The 15,112-nt window shown below is 39.3% G+C and overlaps 1 protein-coding gene across 1 annotated transcript in view; it reads left to right on the top strand.

The window, feature by feature from the left end:
- Positions 1 to 15,112, top strand: part of LTBP1 (latent transforming growth factor beta binding protein 1) — a 184,834-nt gene that overhangs the window by 77,813 nt on the left and 91,909 nt on the right. Inside the window, exon 6 of the mRNA XM_009636439.2 lies at positions 10,742 to 10,844. Coding sequence (XP_009634734.1) covers positions 10,742 to 10,844 — 103 coding nt within the window. The remainder of the gene's footprint in view (positions 1 to 10,741; positions 10,845 to 15,112) is intronic.

Below are 15,112 nucleotides of genomic sequence, written 5' to 3'. Positions count from 1 at the left end.
AGAGCATGGTATGCCTTCCCCCCAAAGGGACAGCACCCATCATCCCTGAATGCAGGACAGGAGCTAAATGTCCTTTAGAAGTGTTTCTTCTAGCTGTCAGCGAAGGCTGAGAAGGAAGCGTTAGAACTGACGGCAAGGATATTTTCTCATGGCTCCTAAGCAGTGCGCGTGCACACGCACAAAAGGAAAGATACCTCACTCACACAAGGGTAAGGAGCTTTGGAGAGGATCAGCGATGGGAAACAGGCAGGAGCAGAACCAGGATGCAGGCAGAAGCAGGGTGAGGGTAACACAGGTGGCAGGTCCCAAGGTAGTGAGAGCAATTAATTACCTTCTGGAACCTCACACTGTGAAATCACAGTTCCTTCTTCTCAGTCATCCTCTGCCAGCTCCAAAGAACTGACATTTTTCCTGTAAAATATTTTTCTCTTTTCCTTTCAGTGACTGGCTTCTGCAGAGTATTGTAGCACTCCTACTAGTGACATAATTAACTCTAGTTTCAGAAGTCATTGATGTGGAAATAAAGATCCCAAAACCTGCTCATGCCAGGCCATCATGTGAGGCTGTTTAATTCATTCTGAAAAACGCTATGGAAGAACCCTGCTCCTGCGGGGCGGTTGGCCCTGCTCCTGCGGGGGGGTTGGACTAGGTGACCTCTAGGGGTCCCTTCCAACCCAAAACATTCTATGATTCTATGATTCTAAGTAAATATACATGTCGTCATGCCCCCAAAATGTTTCTAGAAGACCAGAGTCAAGTTTGCCTATGGAACATTAAAGACTAGTATTCACTAATTGTTGAATGCTTGATTTGGGATCTACTGTGTTAATTTATACTGATGAGCTCTTCATGCTGGTCTGTTTTTCAGGAATAGTAAAACCTTGAATTTGTTCCTTGACACGTGTTCAAATGAAAGTTCATGGATTTTACATGACAAAATGGAGCAGGGCCTGTGTCAAACAACCATTTATCTGTATTTCCTAAGAATGTGAGATCTAACAAACATGGTATTATAACGTGCAATCATAAAATGCTGGAAAGAATTATAATAATTAATAGTTGTTTATTATTTATTTGTATTTCTATTTGGACTCATCTGTAGTGGAAGACAAAATCCCTTCCTCAATCTTAGACTTTGCAGTGGATACTGCATCTTTTATCTTTTACCTCTTATGCTTGATGTATTTCCTGTCTGTTCTTTCTGCCACATGCATGAGTGAGGTATTTTGAATGATATATCCAAAACTTGCAGTGTCCTATGCATGCCCCTCACTTTATGGTGGTTTTAAAACTAAAACTTACTCCTCACTCGCCAGAAGACGGTAATGTGTTCCTTTTAAAGGGGGAGAAAAGGGGAAATACCCTTGTGTTGCCCTCATGCCTGACTTGGAATCCTACTAAATGCTCAGTCTCTGATTTTTATAATGCTTTTTTTTCAGTATTCCCCTGAGAAATGTGTCTTTGCAGTGCTCTCAAGAAAGGGTAGTGCCTCCTAGTTTAGAATAATGCATGTTCTCATTTTTTTACAAGTGTCATTGATTCACTGTCAGCTTTGGAGAAGAGCATAGTAAGGATTTCAGAGGCCTTTTGTTATTTAATCTAATGGTTCAATATAGAATTGGAGTTGTACAGTGGCATTTTGAAGAGCATTCTTTTAAGACCTTGCCATAATTACAGATTTAAGCGACTCATTCACCTTTCAGATTTGAACCTGAAATGTCAATGTGTTTTTCCTGCAGTCAGGTAATGAATATTATTTATTTGTGTGTTAAATAGACCTTGAACTGGGAAAGACATTTAATTTTTTTAAACTTTTAGATAGATCTATTCTAAAATAATTTGATTTTCTGTTTCTTTGATATTTGCTTTGCTAAATATGAGGGTTCTCTTTATTTGTTCAGATGAGCTGCTAAACTGAGCTTTCCCAATTAGCAGCAATGTGTTACAAGTCCTTTCTGGAGTTTATGCTGGATAATTTTGATATCTGTACTTTTTTTCAACAGTCATCAGTGTTTATACATTTTTTTTGCAGGGTGGGTTGTATATTTGGCTTCAGAAATGTTTTATTAAATATCGTGGGATCACAGGTGACTTTACTGTCTCTAGAGCAGATTGATGGAAGGATATGTGTGTGGCCCCTTGTAGGCATATCAACCAATTAATAAAGACTTTGCTGAACTGTGCTAAAAGCACAGGACCAAACCAGTATCAGAATCTCTACTGTGGTTTTGTGTGTGTGTAAACTCTACCATTCTATGTTTCTCTCCATCTCTTGTTCTCTTCTTCTTCCTTGAATTTCAGCTGGTCTTCACTTACAGATCCTCTGATTTTAATGTTTTGGTTTTTTCACAACCTTCTGTGGAATATTTTTCATTTCCCAACACATTCTTCCTCACCCCACCTTAGTTAAATTCCTTTAATGTATCTCATTCAAAAACAGTAGGATAATTGCTATACTCAAATCCCAAGATAGCCAGGGCGTATTTTCTGCAGTGTATTTCCATCAGAGCGCATACTGTTAAAGTTAGCGACTGGAGCCACCCTGAACTGAAGCTTGGAGGACATTATGGTACAGATAGTTGGAGAACCTGGTCCTTTTCTCAGGCTCCCTATCACTCCTAATTAACAACATAGAAATTCTCCTAGACTTCCTATTCGCTTAGTTGTTTATAGTATCATAAGTGACTGTAACCAAAGGCAGCAACCATGGGAAAAGTGTAGTAAAAGATGTGTGAAAAGGTGTCAGTCTACAAGCTTAGAAGGATGGAAAGACAGGAGGAGAGAGAGAGAGGGGCTAGAGGAATGAAATTTCCTAGTTTAATTAGAATAAATAAAGATGTATGTTTTCATAAATACATATACACATGTATGTATGTGTTGCTTAATTGTGACTGTGTCCTCAGCACTGAGACATAAAGTGGAAAGAGCACGTATAAAAGTAGTATTAATATTTCAATTTTTTAAAAGTAATATAGGAAGCAAAGGGTGTTCTGGATGGTTCTCTTCTACTCAAGTCAATTTACTTTTCCTGGCTGCCTTTCTTTTCTGTGAGTGGAACACTTAGCAATTATTTCTCCTCTGGGAGATGTTAACGATGATTACTTACCATGTTACATGATAGCTTACTATGATATGTCACACACAAAAGTTGTGGTTCCTCAAATGCTTTCCTAATACCAAAAAGATTTTTTGCACAGTGTTATCATAAACTAGCAGTTAAGCTGCAGGCCAGAAACTTATTGTTGTCATAAAAATGTAGGAAACAAACCTTTACCTAAACTTGCACCTTGTTATATAGCAAACGATGTTGAGAAAATAGAGACTTGACATAGGGAAACAGATACAATGGAAGCAGCAGGGCAAAAATCCCACTTAAGATGGAGAACAGTAGATTTGTGGAGAGCTGTGTGTTACAGTGCCTGCAAAGGCTGGAGACTGGATGTGTTGTCCTGCAAGGTCATTTACAGCCGTGTAGTCCTATATTTCTGAAATCCAAGGAGTTCGTCATCTTAGACCACTGATTCTCTAAGTCTTATTTAAAAAGCAAGCAAATACGGAAGATTATTTTTCTCTTCTTTCATTTCTCCTCTTCAGCTGCTTTTCATTTTAATTCTAATAAAAATGCCTTTATTATGACATAGAATATCTTGTTATTTCCCAAAATACTTCTACAGTGTCAGTGGTGCACCTAGTAAAGATTGTGCTGGTAATCTCGAGTACTGTTAATTTTGCATATGATCACTTTGCATTTAAATTGAGAAAAGAGTGCAGATGTCTACTATCTGTCAAAGTTCATATAAAGAGAATTAAGTGCCGCTTCCCCCGTGCCCTCCCTCCCCAAGATCACTTTGAAGTGTCTACAAAGTATATTCATGTGTTTTCCTATGGTTACTGCATTTCAGTATTTTGGCTAAAAAAGTCTTTTCTCTCAAAATTGATTTGGTCTCTTTTTCACTTGACTGTAAAGAGGGAGGCGTTTTCTGCAAAGCAGCAAGAAATTGGAGAAGCTGGTATTTCCAAATTTCTCTAACGCAGGCTCTTTCTGACTGGATTCACGAGTAATGCTGTTCTCTTCAGCAGTTATTTTTGAGTATCAGTTTTACTGAAGGAGACTTCTGGTGATCTCAGCATCTATAATTTAAAAACAAAATAAAAAAAAGAGTTGTTATTCTAAAGAGAGATAGATATTGAAATTGTTTACCTAGCTGAAGGCAACATATGCCAAAATGTCCAGAAGAGAAGCTGGCTAAGAAGTCATGCCTGTTCATTCCTCCTCACTGTCCTTCAGTTGTGCTGGTGGAACTGCTGAGAGGAGCTGGATTGCCCTCTAAAGTGAAAGAATTTTTAAAAATACTGTCTTCTGATTTCCCCCTTTTTGTTGGGGTGTTTTTAAAATCTGGGTCAGTTCCAGGTTGCAGTCTTCGGGGGATATGTTCCACTTCTCACTTGTCAGTTGTTTGCTGAATGATGCTTTGTGCTTCCCTTGCAAAGTACTTTGAAAGGTGTTGCAGAAAAGATCTGTCCTTGTTACAGCTCTGTTGAGAAGGATGCCCGAATTAGAATTGTTCTGGTATCGTGAAGTGAAATTTGGTGTATTATGATACTACTTTGGAAAATCATATTAAAGACAAAGATATATACAACCTATAGCAGACAATAGAAACATATTTTGATTTTTTTAAAATAAATTAAGCTACATAACAATAATGATGAATAGTAGTAAAGACTTTATTGAAAATTATAAGGGCTGTCCATTTTTCAGTGTGATCAAAACGCTCACATTTGCGTTCAAATATGTTTCAAGTGCTGCTTAATTCTGATAAATAACAAGTATGTCTGATAAACAGATGTTAGTTGATCAGCATCTTTAGTGGGATAAATCTCTACTGAAATAGCTTATTTAATACTGTGTTTCAGTAATGTCTTTTAAAGGAAACATTTGTTTTGGTTTGAGTGACACCCTTCTCTCTGCTCTTAGACTTGGTAGAATACAAAATAAGCCAAGGGATAGGTGGCAGTTGGAAAAGGTCAGAAATTGTCAACGTCGTATCATGATGAAGATTCTGACTGCAAACCATTAAGCATTTACTTAACTTGATTCACACAAGGGCATGCACTGATTGTGTATTTAACTTTGAGAATGTACATGAAGTTGCTAGGAACTGGGCTTAGATCACTGAGTTTTTCACGATGGGAAATATTAAACACAGGCAACAAAGTTTTTGACTTAGAAATCAGGGCAGCAAAACGTGTTCATAGCTCTTAATGGATAACCTAACGTATTGATACTGCTGTATGCAATATGATCATAGTGTAATGTAGTCTGGAGGCCATGAGAGTAGTAATATGCCAGTTGAAGTTATTCATTCAACTGTATAACTTCAGATTTAACAAAACACTTCCTATGGAGGTAAATTTCAGGTGTTTTCATTTTTTGACAGCTGTATGAAATGAACTTCCCTATTTATATTCTTTAGGCAGGAAGAATGATACAAGTACAGTTCTGTGCTTCATACTGGTACTTTTTCTCTTAGAGCACTTTTAAAACCTTTTTTCTTTAGAATAGTCTTAAAAATACCATCTCATAAAATAAAATAACTGTCTGGAATTCCTTGAAGCTCATGGTTTGGCTTCTGAAGTTTTTAAACAAATAGACTGTCAGAAATCAGTGTGGATTCGTTTCCAGAATTAATGCTTCATTCGCAATAGATTCTTTGCAAGATCAATACCCTGAAATATCAGAAGATTAAAGTTGTATCAGATAGCAAAAACACCAAACATTGTTTTAATTACTCAGTAGAAGAAAGCTGGATAATTTTTACTTGCCTATGAAGAATGTTCTGCTTAAGCCAAAACAAATTCTTTACCAGTTCTTTTAGAAAGTCTGGAAGTATTTAAGTTTCTCTCCTCTGCTTATGAGACAATGCCTGTTAGTGAGCCAGTGCTACATGGGATAATACGCTTCATTTGTAACAACCTGTCATTCAGCTGGTCAGTAAGCTAATTAAGTATGTTTGTTAATTGTTTCAGTAATACGGTTTATTAAGTTTGAGGTTTCTTACGCTGTTTGTCGCGCCTATAGGAAAAAAAGAAGCAACAATCCAAGGTCTGTGCCTGTTGAATAGTTTACAGAAAGTTAAACAGTGTATCCATTCACTTCTGCTATTGTGGTATGTGAAATGCAGTCTTTTGAGCTGAATCCCAGAGTCATTAGCTATTAACTCAGGCAAAGCACCTATCGATTACAATCATAGTTAATCATGTGACACTCCTTTATTTATGCCTGTATTGTGGTTTTAACTAACAGCTCATGACAGGGATTTGTACATGGGTCACGCAGGAGTAGGAGTCCCAGGAAACGTCCCCTGGCCAGAATCCTCTGCGGTTGCCCTGAGATTAATTGCCAGACCGGGCTCTCTACTGCACTTTACAAGGAGCTGAATACATTCCTTCTACTGCCTTTAGCAGAGGGATTTAGAGGATATAATCCTTCCTTTTCCCTGGCATTGGAAAACTCATGAAACCCTGGTGGCAGTGTACAACTCAAGTACTGTTAGTGCTCCAAGGCTATGGAGATGGGGCAGAGGCTGGAGTCTGGACAGAGGAACAAAGAGGTGATGTGGCTTGGGGTGGCCTTTCTGCACCAGCACAGGGTCAGCCAGAATTTCAGTCTACCAGTGGGAATATTCAGTACTTCCTTCAGTTATATAAAATATTGGCACAGAAGCCCAGGCACACATGGGGAAAAATATGTGGATTCGAAACAATACTTTCAGTGTCTGTGAGTGCTTTACCCAGGAAGAACTTTGTTTTATAGCAGTACCATGTGTGCCTCATACTGCTGCTACTGCTGAGCCTCTTTCAACACAGTTGAGCTCTTTTATACCAATCCTTCATGACTTCTTTGCCTTCTGAACCAGTAAGAATTATCTCCAAATCATAAGCTTGTGACAGATGTATCATTCATGAAAATATGTTCTCTGTCTATGAGGAGATTTCCAGAAGCCCTCAGGAATACAGGCTAGATTAGTTTAAAATGTGTGTGGATGATGGATAGAAAAGTGTAAGCCTAAGCTTAGGGTATGGCATCATCTTATGCATAGTGCAAGCCGTGCACTTGTGTTTAGCTTCCCTGCTTATTTTAGGCTCGTACTTGTGGGTTGAATTTGTGCTGAATGGTGAGACAAACTAAACATGGTTATGGATTCCCCCCAGTGACTTTTCCAGTCACATGTGACTCAGACTGGAACAGACTGTCTGAAGACCTAATGAGTTCTTCTCAGTAGTAGGAAGTGGGTAAGATTTTTAAAGTGGAAAGAAACTACCTAGAAGTTTGAGACTTGTAGAAACAGAGCTTCAGTTCATTGATGCTTAGGGTTTGTGAAAGGGAGGAGCATCTTAAGAAATTGTAACTGGCTAGGAAACAGTTCGTTCAGTGCCATGAGTGTTACAAGTATCTGAAGCACTATTGGATGTACCAGAGAAATCAGGGTTTATTAGCCAGAGAAGAACTCTCTGTTTCTGCTTGGCTTAGGACTTCTTAGAGCAGTCATTTTTTCTGATGCATAGCTCCAGAATTACACAGATCTTACACCACTAGGAGCCCCATGTGGCAATTGCTTTTCCTTGCTGGCCAGTTTCTACAATGATCTGGACATTAACCAAATTATCATTGATTCTTCAAGCTTTAATTCACCATAGAGGCAGTGGGAGCAGCAGCTTTAATCATTGCCAGTTTTTTACTGACAGGACTACAAACCACAGTTGCCAGATGACTCAGACTTTGGCATCCTTGTTTTTGCTCATGGTTTTTATATGGAAATTTGAAAAAGTTATGACCACAGAGATCATGATTTTCAGTAGAGTGCAAATGCTGTAGCACCACACCTAAACTAAAAGTGGGCTTTAGTCCATCTTCCTCCTTCCTTCTTTTTTTTTTTTTTTGCTTCTTTGTTCTATATGCTTTTAATTTACTACTGTTAAATGACACCTTTTGTATTCTGAGGAAGAAGAAAAAAAAAGGGCCAGTTCATGATGGCATATTGGCTCTCGTGTCAGTGGAGTCTTGCCTTGATGCACAGGAGCTGCTGGGCTTTGTCCTTGAGGCTTGTGACCTTGCAGATGAACACTCAGTGTTAGGTAATGTGCCTCGCTGCCCAAATGCTCCATTTCTGAGATCATAAGGGGAGGTGCAGCACCAGCCTTGATTCCTCCCACTTCTTTTCGGAGAGATGAGTGTTGTAAAACTGAGGCACAAGGTTGGGGGGCAGTCGAGTGCGAATTGGTTTAGCTGACTCTCACTACCAACCACAGTAGACGACTTCAGTAAGCGGCTTCTCTTTCTTTGAAGAAGCAGTACCAGCTCTCGGAAAGTAGTTGAGCTATAATTATAAAGTAAAACTGAGTAGCTGTAATTATAAAGTAAAATGATCCTTCCTAGAGCATGCACACCTAGGATGTGGGTTGAGAAAACAGCATTGTGTGAAGGCTGTAACCTGAATTCTCTAAGGTTTTAGGGCAGCCATGTGGAGGAGACATTATGAGTACTCTCCAGTTGAAAGACTTTTGAGCTTCTGGGAACTGCAGCAAGATTTGTCTATCATCTAGCTAGAGGCAGTTGAAAGAGCTAGTTCCAATTTTGAAAACAGCCGAGCTACTACAGCAGAGGGAGTTGTGCAGAATTTTCTGTTTGTGCATCTTGACAGCCTTTGTGAAGTGCCAGGCCAAGAATTCCTTCTGGAAACGGAGCAGACTCTGACTGACTGATCAGGAATGGTCAATCTTGTACTAATCCTGCCAGTGCCCAAGCCAGGGGAGCACAAGACAGCCTGGAAGACACGTGTTTTACATAGCGTAAGCCCAGGTCCGCATCTGAAAGATGCGACTTGCTTTGATACTTGACTGTTTTAACACAGCCAAATACCATCCAGGCCAGGACTGTTCCCCTTGCAACATGGGAAAATTTGTCATGACCTTCTGCAGATGATAGTGTGAAAACAGACTCCTAACATTATATAATGGAGCAGTCTCTTTTAACCTCCTCTTTACATTCTTCGTGTGTCACCCTAAAATGTGGCTCAAAGCACAAGTGGTGCTACCCCACGTAGGGGTGATGTGCAGAGGTGAACTGTGACTTAGCACCAGGGCGACTTAGTGAAAAGCCCTGTTTCATGAGAGAGGCTGGGACAGAGGATGCTCCTGGCTGCTCACACATCCCTTACTTGACAGATGTCTAGGCTTCACAAGCAGCAAGTGCAGAGCTGCTGCAGGTTGCACATTATGGTCTGGTGTTTAAACGGTGAACTTGTGCTGCTTTCAGTTTGTTGCTGAGGTATTTCAGGAGGTGCCTGGGTAGTATCTGTGAAAAAGGGGCAGAGAAGATGGCTGGGATGACCTGCCCTCACCATGCAAAGAGGGGACCCTCTGATGAGGCAGTTGACGTTGTGGGTTAGTCTGCTATCATGTTAGCAGTCACACTGTGAAGCTACATGGAGTAACTCTGTACTTTGAAAACTTTGTTGACTCATGGGTGTCAGTACGATTAAGAGCACGCTGGAAAAATATTGCGAAGGTTGGAGGAAACCATCAGTGCCTGTGTGTTCAGCGTACATCCCCTACTGCGGAGTGACCGGGTTACCAGCCGAAGTGAAAGCAACCACAAGGCCACAGCCCGTGCCATAGGGTGGGCCAGCTGTCTTGAGTTGAAAGCTAAGCAGCAGTGAGCATTTGGGTCAGAGGTTTACATGCTGTCAGGAAGGGAAGTTAGATCAGAGAAGGTCTATTCGCTGCGTGCTGAGGATTCACACTTCAGCAGATTTGAATTGTTTGCTGCAGTGCCTATTTATATCAGGAGTTGCTTTGAAAGTGTTACTAAGTGCAGTTGTTGTGCACTCCTCTGTGCACTTCCATTTTATACCTAATTGATGGCTTTAGATGTGTTTTTTGTCTGCATCTCAGAAATACATTTAAGCTTTCTTTACCATGCAAAATGGAAGAAAATTGCAAAAGTCAAGAACATAACTAAGTATTTTGCAAGATTCTGAAAATTAGTATTCTTACTTAAAAAGTATAGTAAGAATATTCTTGGTCAGGAGAAAAATTGCAAGATTAACTTAAATATTTGCATGGGGAAAGAGACTTATTTGCAATAACACAGGCATCACTAACTTCAGCTTCAGTCATCTGTGTTACCTTCTTTAGTATCTGGGCAGCAGAATCCATCATTATAATTTGGCAATTTTCAGTAAGTGGTCATAAACATTAGACATAATTTTGCAGGAAGTTGGTTTTTTTTCATAGGGAATAACATTATAGAAATCACAGTCATACTCTTTGTCTTTCTTTAAGAGAGTAATTGGAAAGGTGTTTGAGATAATTTATATAGCTTTTGAAAAAGTGGACAAGCACATTTTTATGAGGAAAAACGTAAGGAATGCCAATGGCGAGTTACTACCTTGGAAACATCCTCACTCATTCCTATGACATAGACTGTTCTCTTCTGTTCCTTTCTTCTTCTTTTCAAGTTGACACAGGGGAAAATAATAATGTCACCTAATTTGTTCATGCCTGTGTAGAAAGCCATTGCAATGCATGGGTACTATTGAAGTTCAGCTAAGAGCTCCAGTGAATCTTCAGTGTCTCAGCAAGAGGTTGACTCAAGATGACTGAAAAAGAACGTTGTACTAGAAGTGAGCATCATATGGTATCATTAACCACAATATTCTTTACCTGACTATTCCAGTGTGGCAAAGCACTTCCTGGTCTTTCCAAGCAAGAAGACTGCTGTGGAACCGTGGGAACTTCCTGGGGTTTTAACAAATGCCAGAAATGTCCCAAGAAGCCATGTAAGTGCTATTTTGTTGTTACTCTCTGGATCAGTTTATGGTGGTTTGATTAGGGGCAGGTTGCAGAAACTGGAACTCAGTGCAGAAAGGATAATGACATAGAATCATCTTGCTTCTTCCAGATGGATATTTGTTTTGTTTTGTTTTTTAAGCTTGCACAGAAATGTTACATTATAGAGGCACCAGTTACTGCTTAGAGAGAATGCAGTGACCTCTTGGGACTGCAGATGAACTTTCAAGTTTGAAGCCAAAGTTTTCCAGGCTCTAAATTGTCAGTTACTTTTTTTTTCTGGTTTTGAAATATCTTCTTCAACAGTTAAGCAATGACAAAGACTTTCTGCACTGTTTTATTATGATTTGACAGCACATTATAATGAGAAAGGAATTTCAAATTATTTACATGGTAGGTGAAGCTAGTCTCTTAAACTTTTTTTGAATGACATTGTTGTTGCACAGGAATAGTAATACTTCTCTGCCACGTCATATTTTCATCACGAGATGAAAGATGAGAAAAGATAATATAATGTCTGTTTTGCAGATGGAGTGGACCTGCATTTAGTAGGCCAAAAATAGTGCAAGGAGTTGCAGTCATTCTTATCTAGGTCTTCTAGGCCTCTGTTATTCGTACAGATAGCAATGCTGGAAACATGTTCAGTGTTTGATTGTTTTGGAAGTATGTTTTTGTCGTAATGTGGACATAAATACAATTACAGCAGAAAATCTGCTGTTGCTCCTACTTCTCTGCCTCCTCCTTCCACAGGAGAGTCTGATATAAATTTATACTGTCTCCATCTGATCTGCTAGTTTATGAAGCATTTAAATTTTGTGTTTTGGAGTAGGTTTATCTTCTGATTTGCTTCCAAAAGCGAGCCTCCTTGGGGTCTTTGAGGTCCACAGTTAATAAAAGACTCGGGTATCTAACTTTTGGTTCCTGTAGCACATAAATGCAGTTTCTAACAGACATATGCATTCTGTATTGGTGTATGAATTGTGAAATCGGTCATGATTTTGTAGCTTTCTCTAAAGAAGTAGCAATTTATTTATAGCTTTCTCCAAAGCAGCAATTTAACTACAGCTGAAAGCTTTGTTCATCAGAAGCATGTGGGTGTGCAGAATGTTGCTTAGTGGGTATAGGTGTGCCATGGGAAAATCACAACAGCCTAAAATATGCTTCAAACAAAAACTGGTTGGAACAACTAAAACAACTTCTTGGTGCCTGGTTCAAAGGGAAGCCCATGTGCTAATTCTTCATAGCTCAGGTAAAACACTGATCTCCTCAGCCTGGAATCCACAATGGACAATGTGTTAGTCAGGCTGCTGCTTAATGCCAACATGCTTGGCATGATAAGAGCAAGCAAACAGGGAAACACTGCGACAAACCGTGTCCAAAATCCTGGTCCCCAGATGCTTCTTAGGTGTGGGTACAGAAAAGTGCCTGAGCTCACCCTAAAACCTCTCCTGAAGGAAAGTCCACCACCCTTTTTTCAAATCACTAAGAATAATTTTTTTAAATGCTAATGAAATGAGCACTGTCCTTTATAGTAAAAGCTTAATGGCTAGCACACTTGCTCAATATAGGGCAATTCAGAGTTTCTTTATCTGCCAGAAGAACTTCTAATCTACATTTTATACCTATGAGGAGATGCTCTAACTCATAAAATGTAGAAACAATTCTTGGAACAGGACCGGGAACCCAGTCTCTTTCCCAGTGTCCTTAATTACTTATTGTATGAGTCATGTTCACTCCTGCTTTCTGGCTCAATCTGGAATTGTTTTGTTGAATGTAACTGTACGATTTCAAGAGGAGACAGAGAATGTTGCCGCTTGGAATAATCCTGTCCTTGTGATTAAAGCATTCCTGGAAAGTAAGGGTTTGTGTCTCCTAGATATAACGGGATCCATTTCTCATTGTTCTAGGTGGGAGCTCTCACTGTATAGCAGTGTTTTAAGAAGGGAGGGGGAGATGGATGCACTGTGTTTTCTCGAAATTAAAATACAGTGTCATCTGCCACTACATTATATCAAGAGTATGATTTGATAGGTGTATGCTTCAAGAATATTCACTGAATCTGTCAGGAAGCTTTGGTAGAGGTACGTGTAATTTCTTAGTCTAGATTTGATTTAGGAATGAGCTAAGCATTCAATCACGCCATGGCTTATGGCAATTCTGCATGAGGGCAAATGGTGAATTTTCAGATTTCCAAGAACTTAAGGTGATAAATTTGGGGTGTTGCAGGAGTTTGATCTTACAGTGTCTCAGAGTTTTATAGATGTTCAATCTGAACTTAGGCACACAACTTGTTTTGGATCTGGGCCTAAGTGTCTTTTGGGCACAGGTGTCAAATTAAGCCTCATGTTTGTATCAAGGTGTTAGGCTTCTGTAGAGCAAACGATTTCCAAAGATATATGTACATTTATGATAAGATTTAATGGAAGAGTGGAGTACCTGCCTAAGGATTTATATTTTATCAAGTATATATATATATATTTACAATAATGAGAATGTTTCAGTGGTAAAAAGAGTATGCGCATATATATTTTTATATATATATATATGCATATATGATATTGGATGGAAAAACTTGGGAGTCAAGTGAATTATTACTAAGTAAGCAGTTAAGTGGTGTTCATGGTAGTGTCTCAGCAGACAAAGGTAGTCCTACATTACTGCCATGTCATTTTGGCCTGTTCTGATACTTCACTAAATTGGTGTTAACCCTTTTTATTGTAGATGTTTTGGAAGCAAAGAGACTTCTTTTTGCTTTTATGTTTTTATGCTTCATGAACTTCATTTAAAATTGACCTGGTTTTGTAATAATACATAATCAGGTCGCATTTGATCTTCTGCAAAACCCACTTCAGCAAAATATTTAAGCATATACTTCAGTCTCATTAGCAGGCACTTTTCTCTTCAGTCTGCTACTTAAGGATGCACTTAAGTTTGTGTGTGTCTTGTTTCCATGGACTTAAGTAGGGCTTTGTCACTTTGTAAAGATGTACTTGCATATTTTGGGTAATAACCACTGCTCAGTCAGGGCTTCTGTCTTGTTGCAAAGTCAAGTGTCGTGGCCTGAGACAGCTCCCGTGTCTGTAAGTTTATGGCTTATTCTGTATTACTGAAAAATAAAAGAAGAAATTTTGGAACGGATCTCCATTTTTGAGGGCTTCTACAGAAGACAACTTTTAAGACACAGTGCGTTTCTGTGTTACATGGGGAATGCTATGATTGTTCAGGCTTTTTGCTAACAGTTAATAATTACAAACAGGTTGTCTAAGTGAGTAAAGGGTAAGTAATGTGGGACTCCATCCAGCTCCCACATGGATCACTAGCCATCACTGAATAAGCTCCTTACTCTACTGTGACCTGCTTACATTGCTGCTCTTTGTAGGAGGAAGAAAACAGCTGCTAGTGAGCTGCTATTTCCTGTTCAGTGTGGGAGTAGGAGGATGAGGAGGGAGGGAGAAGTTAAAATTTCTGACCTCACTCCACCACTGCACTTTCTAGAGCAGCTGAGTCACCCTGGAAGGGAAAATGGGTTCCAGCACTGGAAAAGGCCTGGCATAGCTTATGGGCTGGTCTCCATCTACAACTGGAAGAACTCTGCTCTTCCTGTTTTCCTCTGCCAGGCTGTACTGCAGGGTACCATTCCTGCCCACAAAAAGTTAGAGAGATTCTCTCGGTTTTAGCGTGAATTGAATGAGGTCTGTAATGGCAAACACAGGTAAGTTAGGACATAACCAGTGCAGTTATGAATCTGACTCTGCCCACATGAGCATTAGGAGTTTCACTGACACTTTTGGGGACCGGGAATAGGCTAATTCATTGCACTTCAGAAAAATCTCACCTTAAATTCCAACAGTTTTTAATGTTAACATTGTGAAAAGATGGGAGATGCCTTGAAAACAAATGTGTAGCTGCCACTTTTTTGGTGAGAGACAAAATTTTCAAATTTTAGTTTGCGTTAAAATGGTTGTAGTCCATGTAAAGATGGAAAAGTATGTGTTCAAAACTGCAAGAACATTGTTGCTGTATTTTGATGCGTACTATTTTTGTGGTTAACCATTTTATCACTTTAAGCAATCTCTAAGGAGAATCTTAAATGTTCTAATTAAGTAATTATTTTAAATAATTCACAGCAATTTGGAATAAAACTATCTCACTCGAAATCTGCTACTCAAGATCATCACTTAAATTTTTCCAAAGAATAGGAAAAGCTTTAGAACTAATGAAAATATTGTTATTTCCCCCCCCCCCACCCCCCCCCCAC

Source organism: Egretta garzetta, unplaced genomic scaffold (assembly GCF_000687185.1).
Source record: "Egretta garzetta isolate BGI_Z169 unplaced genomic scaffold, ASM68718v1 scaffold54, whole genome shotgun sequence".
Lineage (NCBI taxonomy): Eukaryota > Metazoa > Chordata > Aves > Pelecaniformes > Ardeidae > Egretta > Egretta garzetta.
The sequence above is the reverse complement of the archived record's forward strand: the minus strand, read 5'-3'. Positions and strand labels throughout refer to the sequence as shown.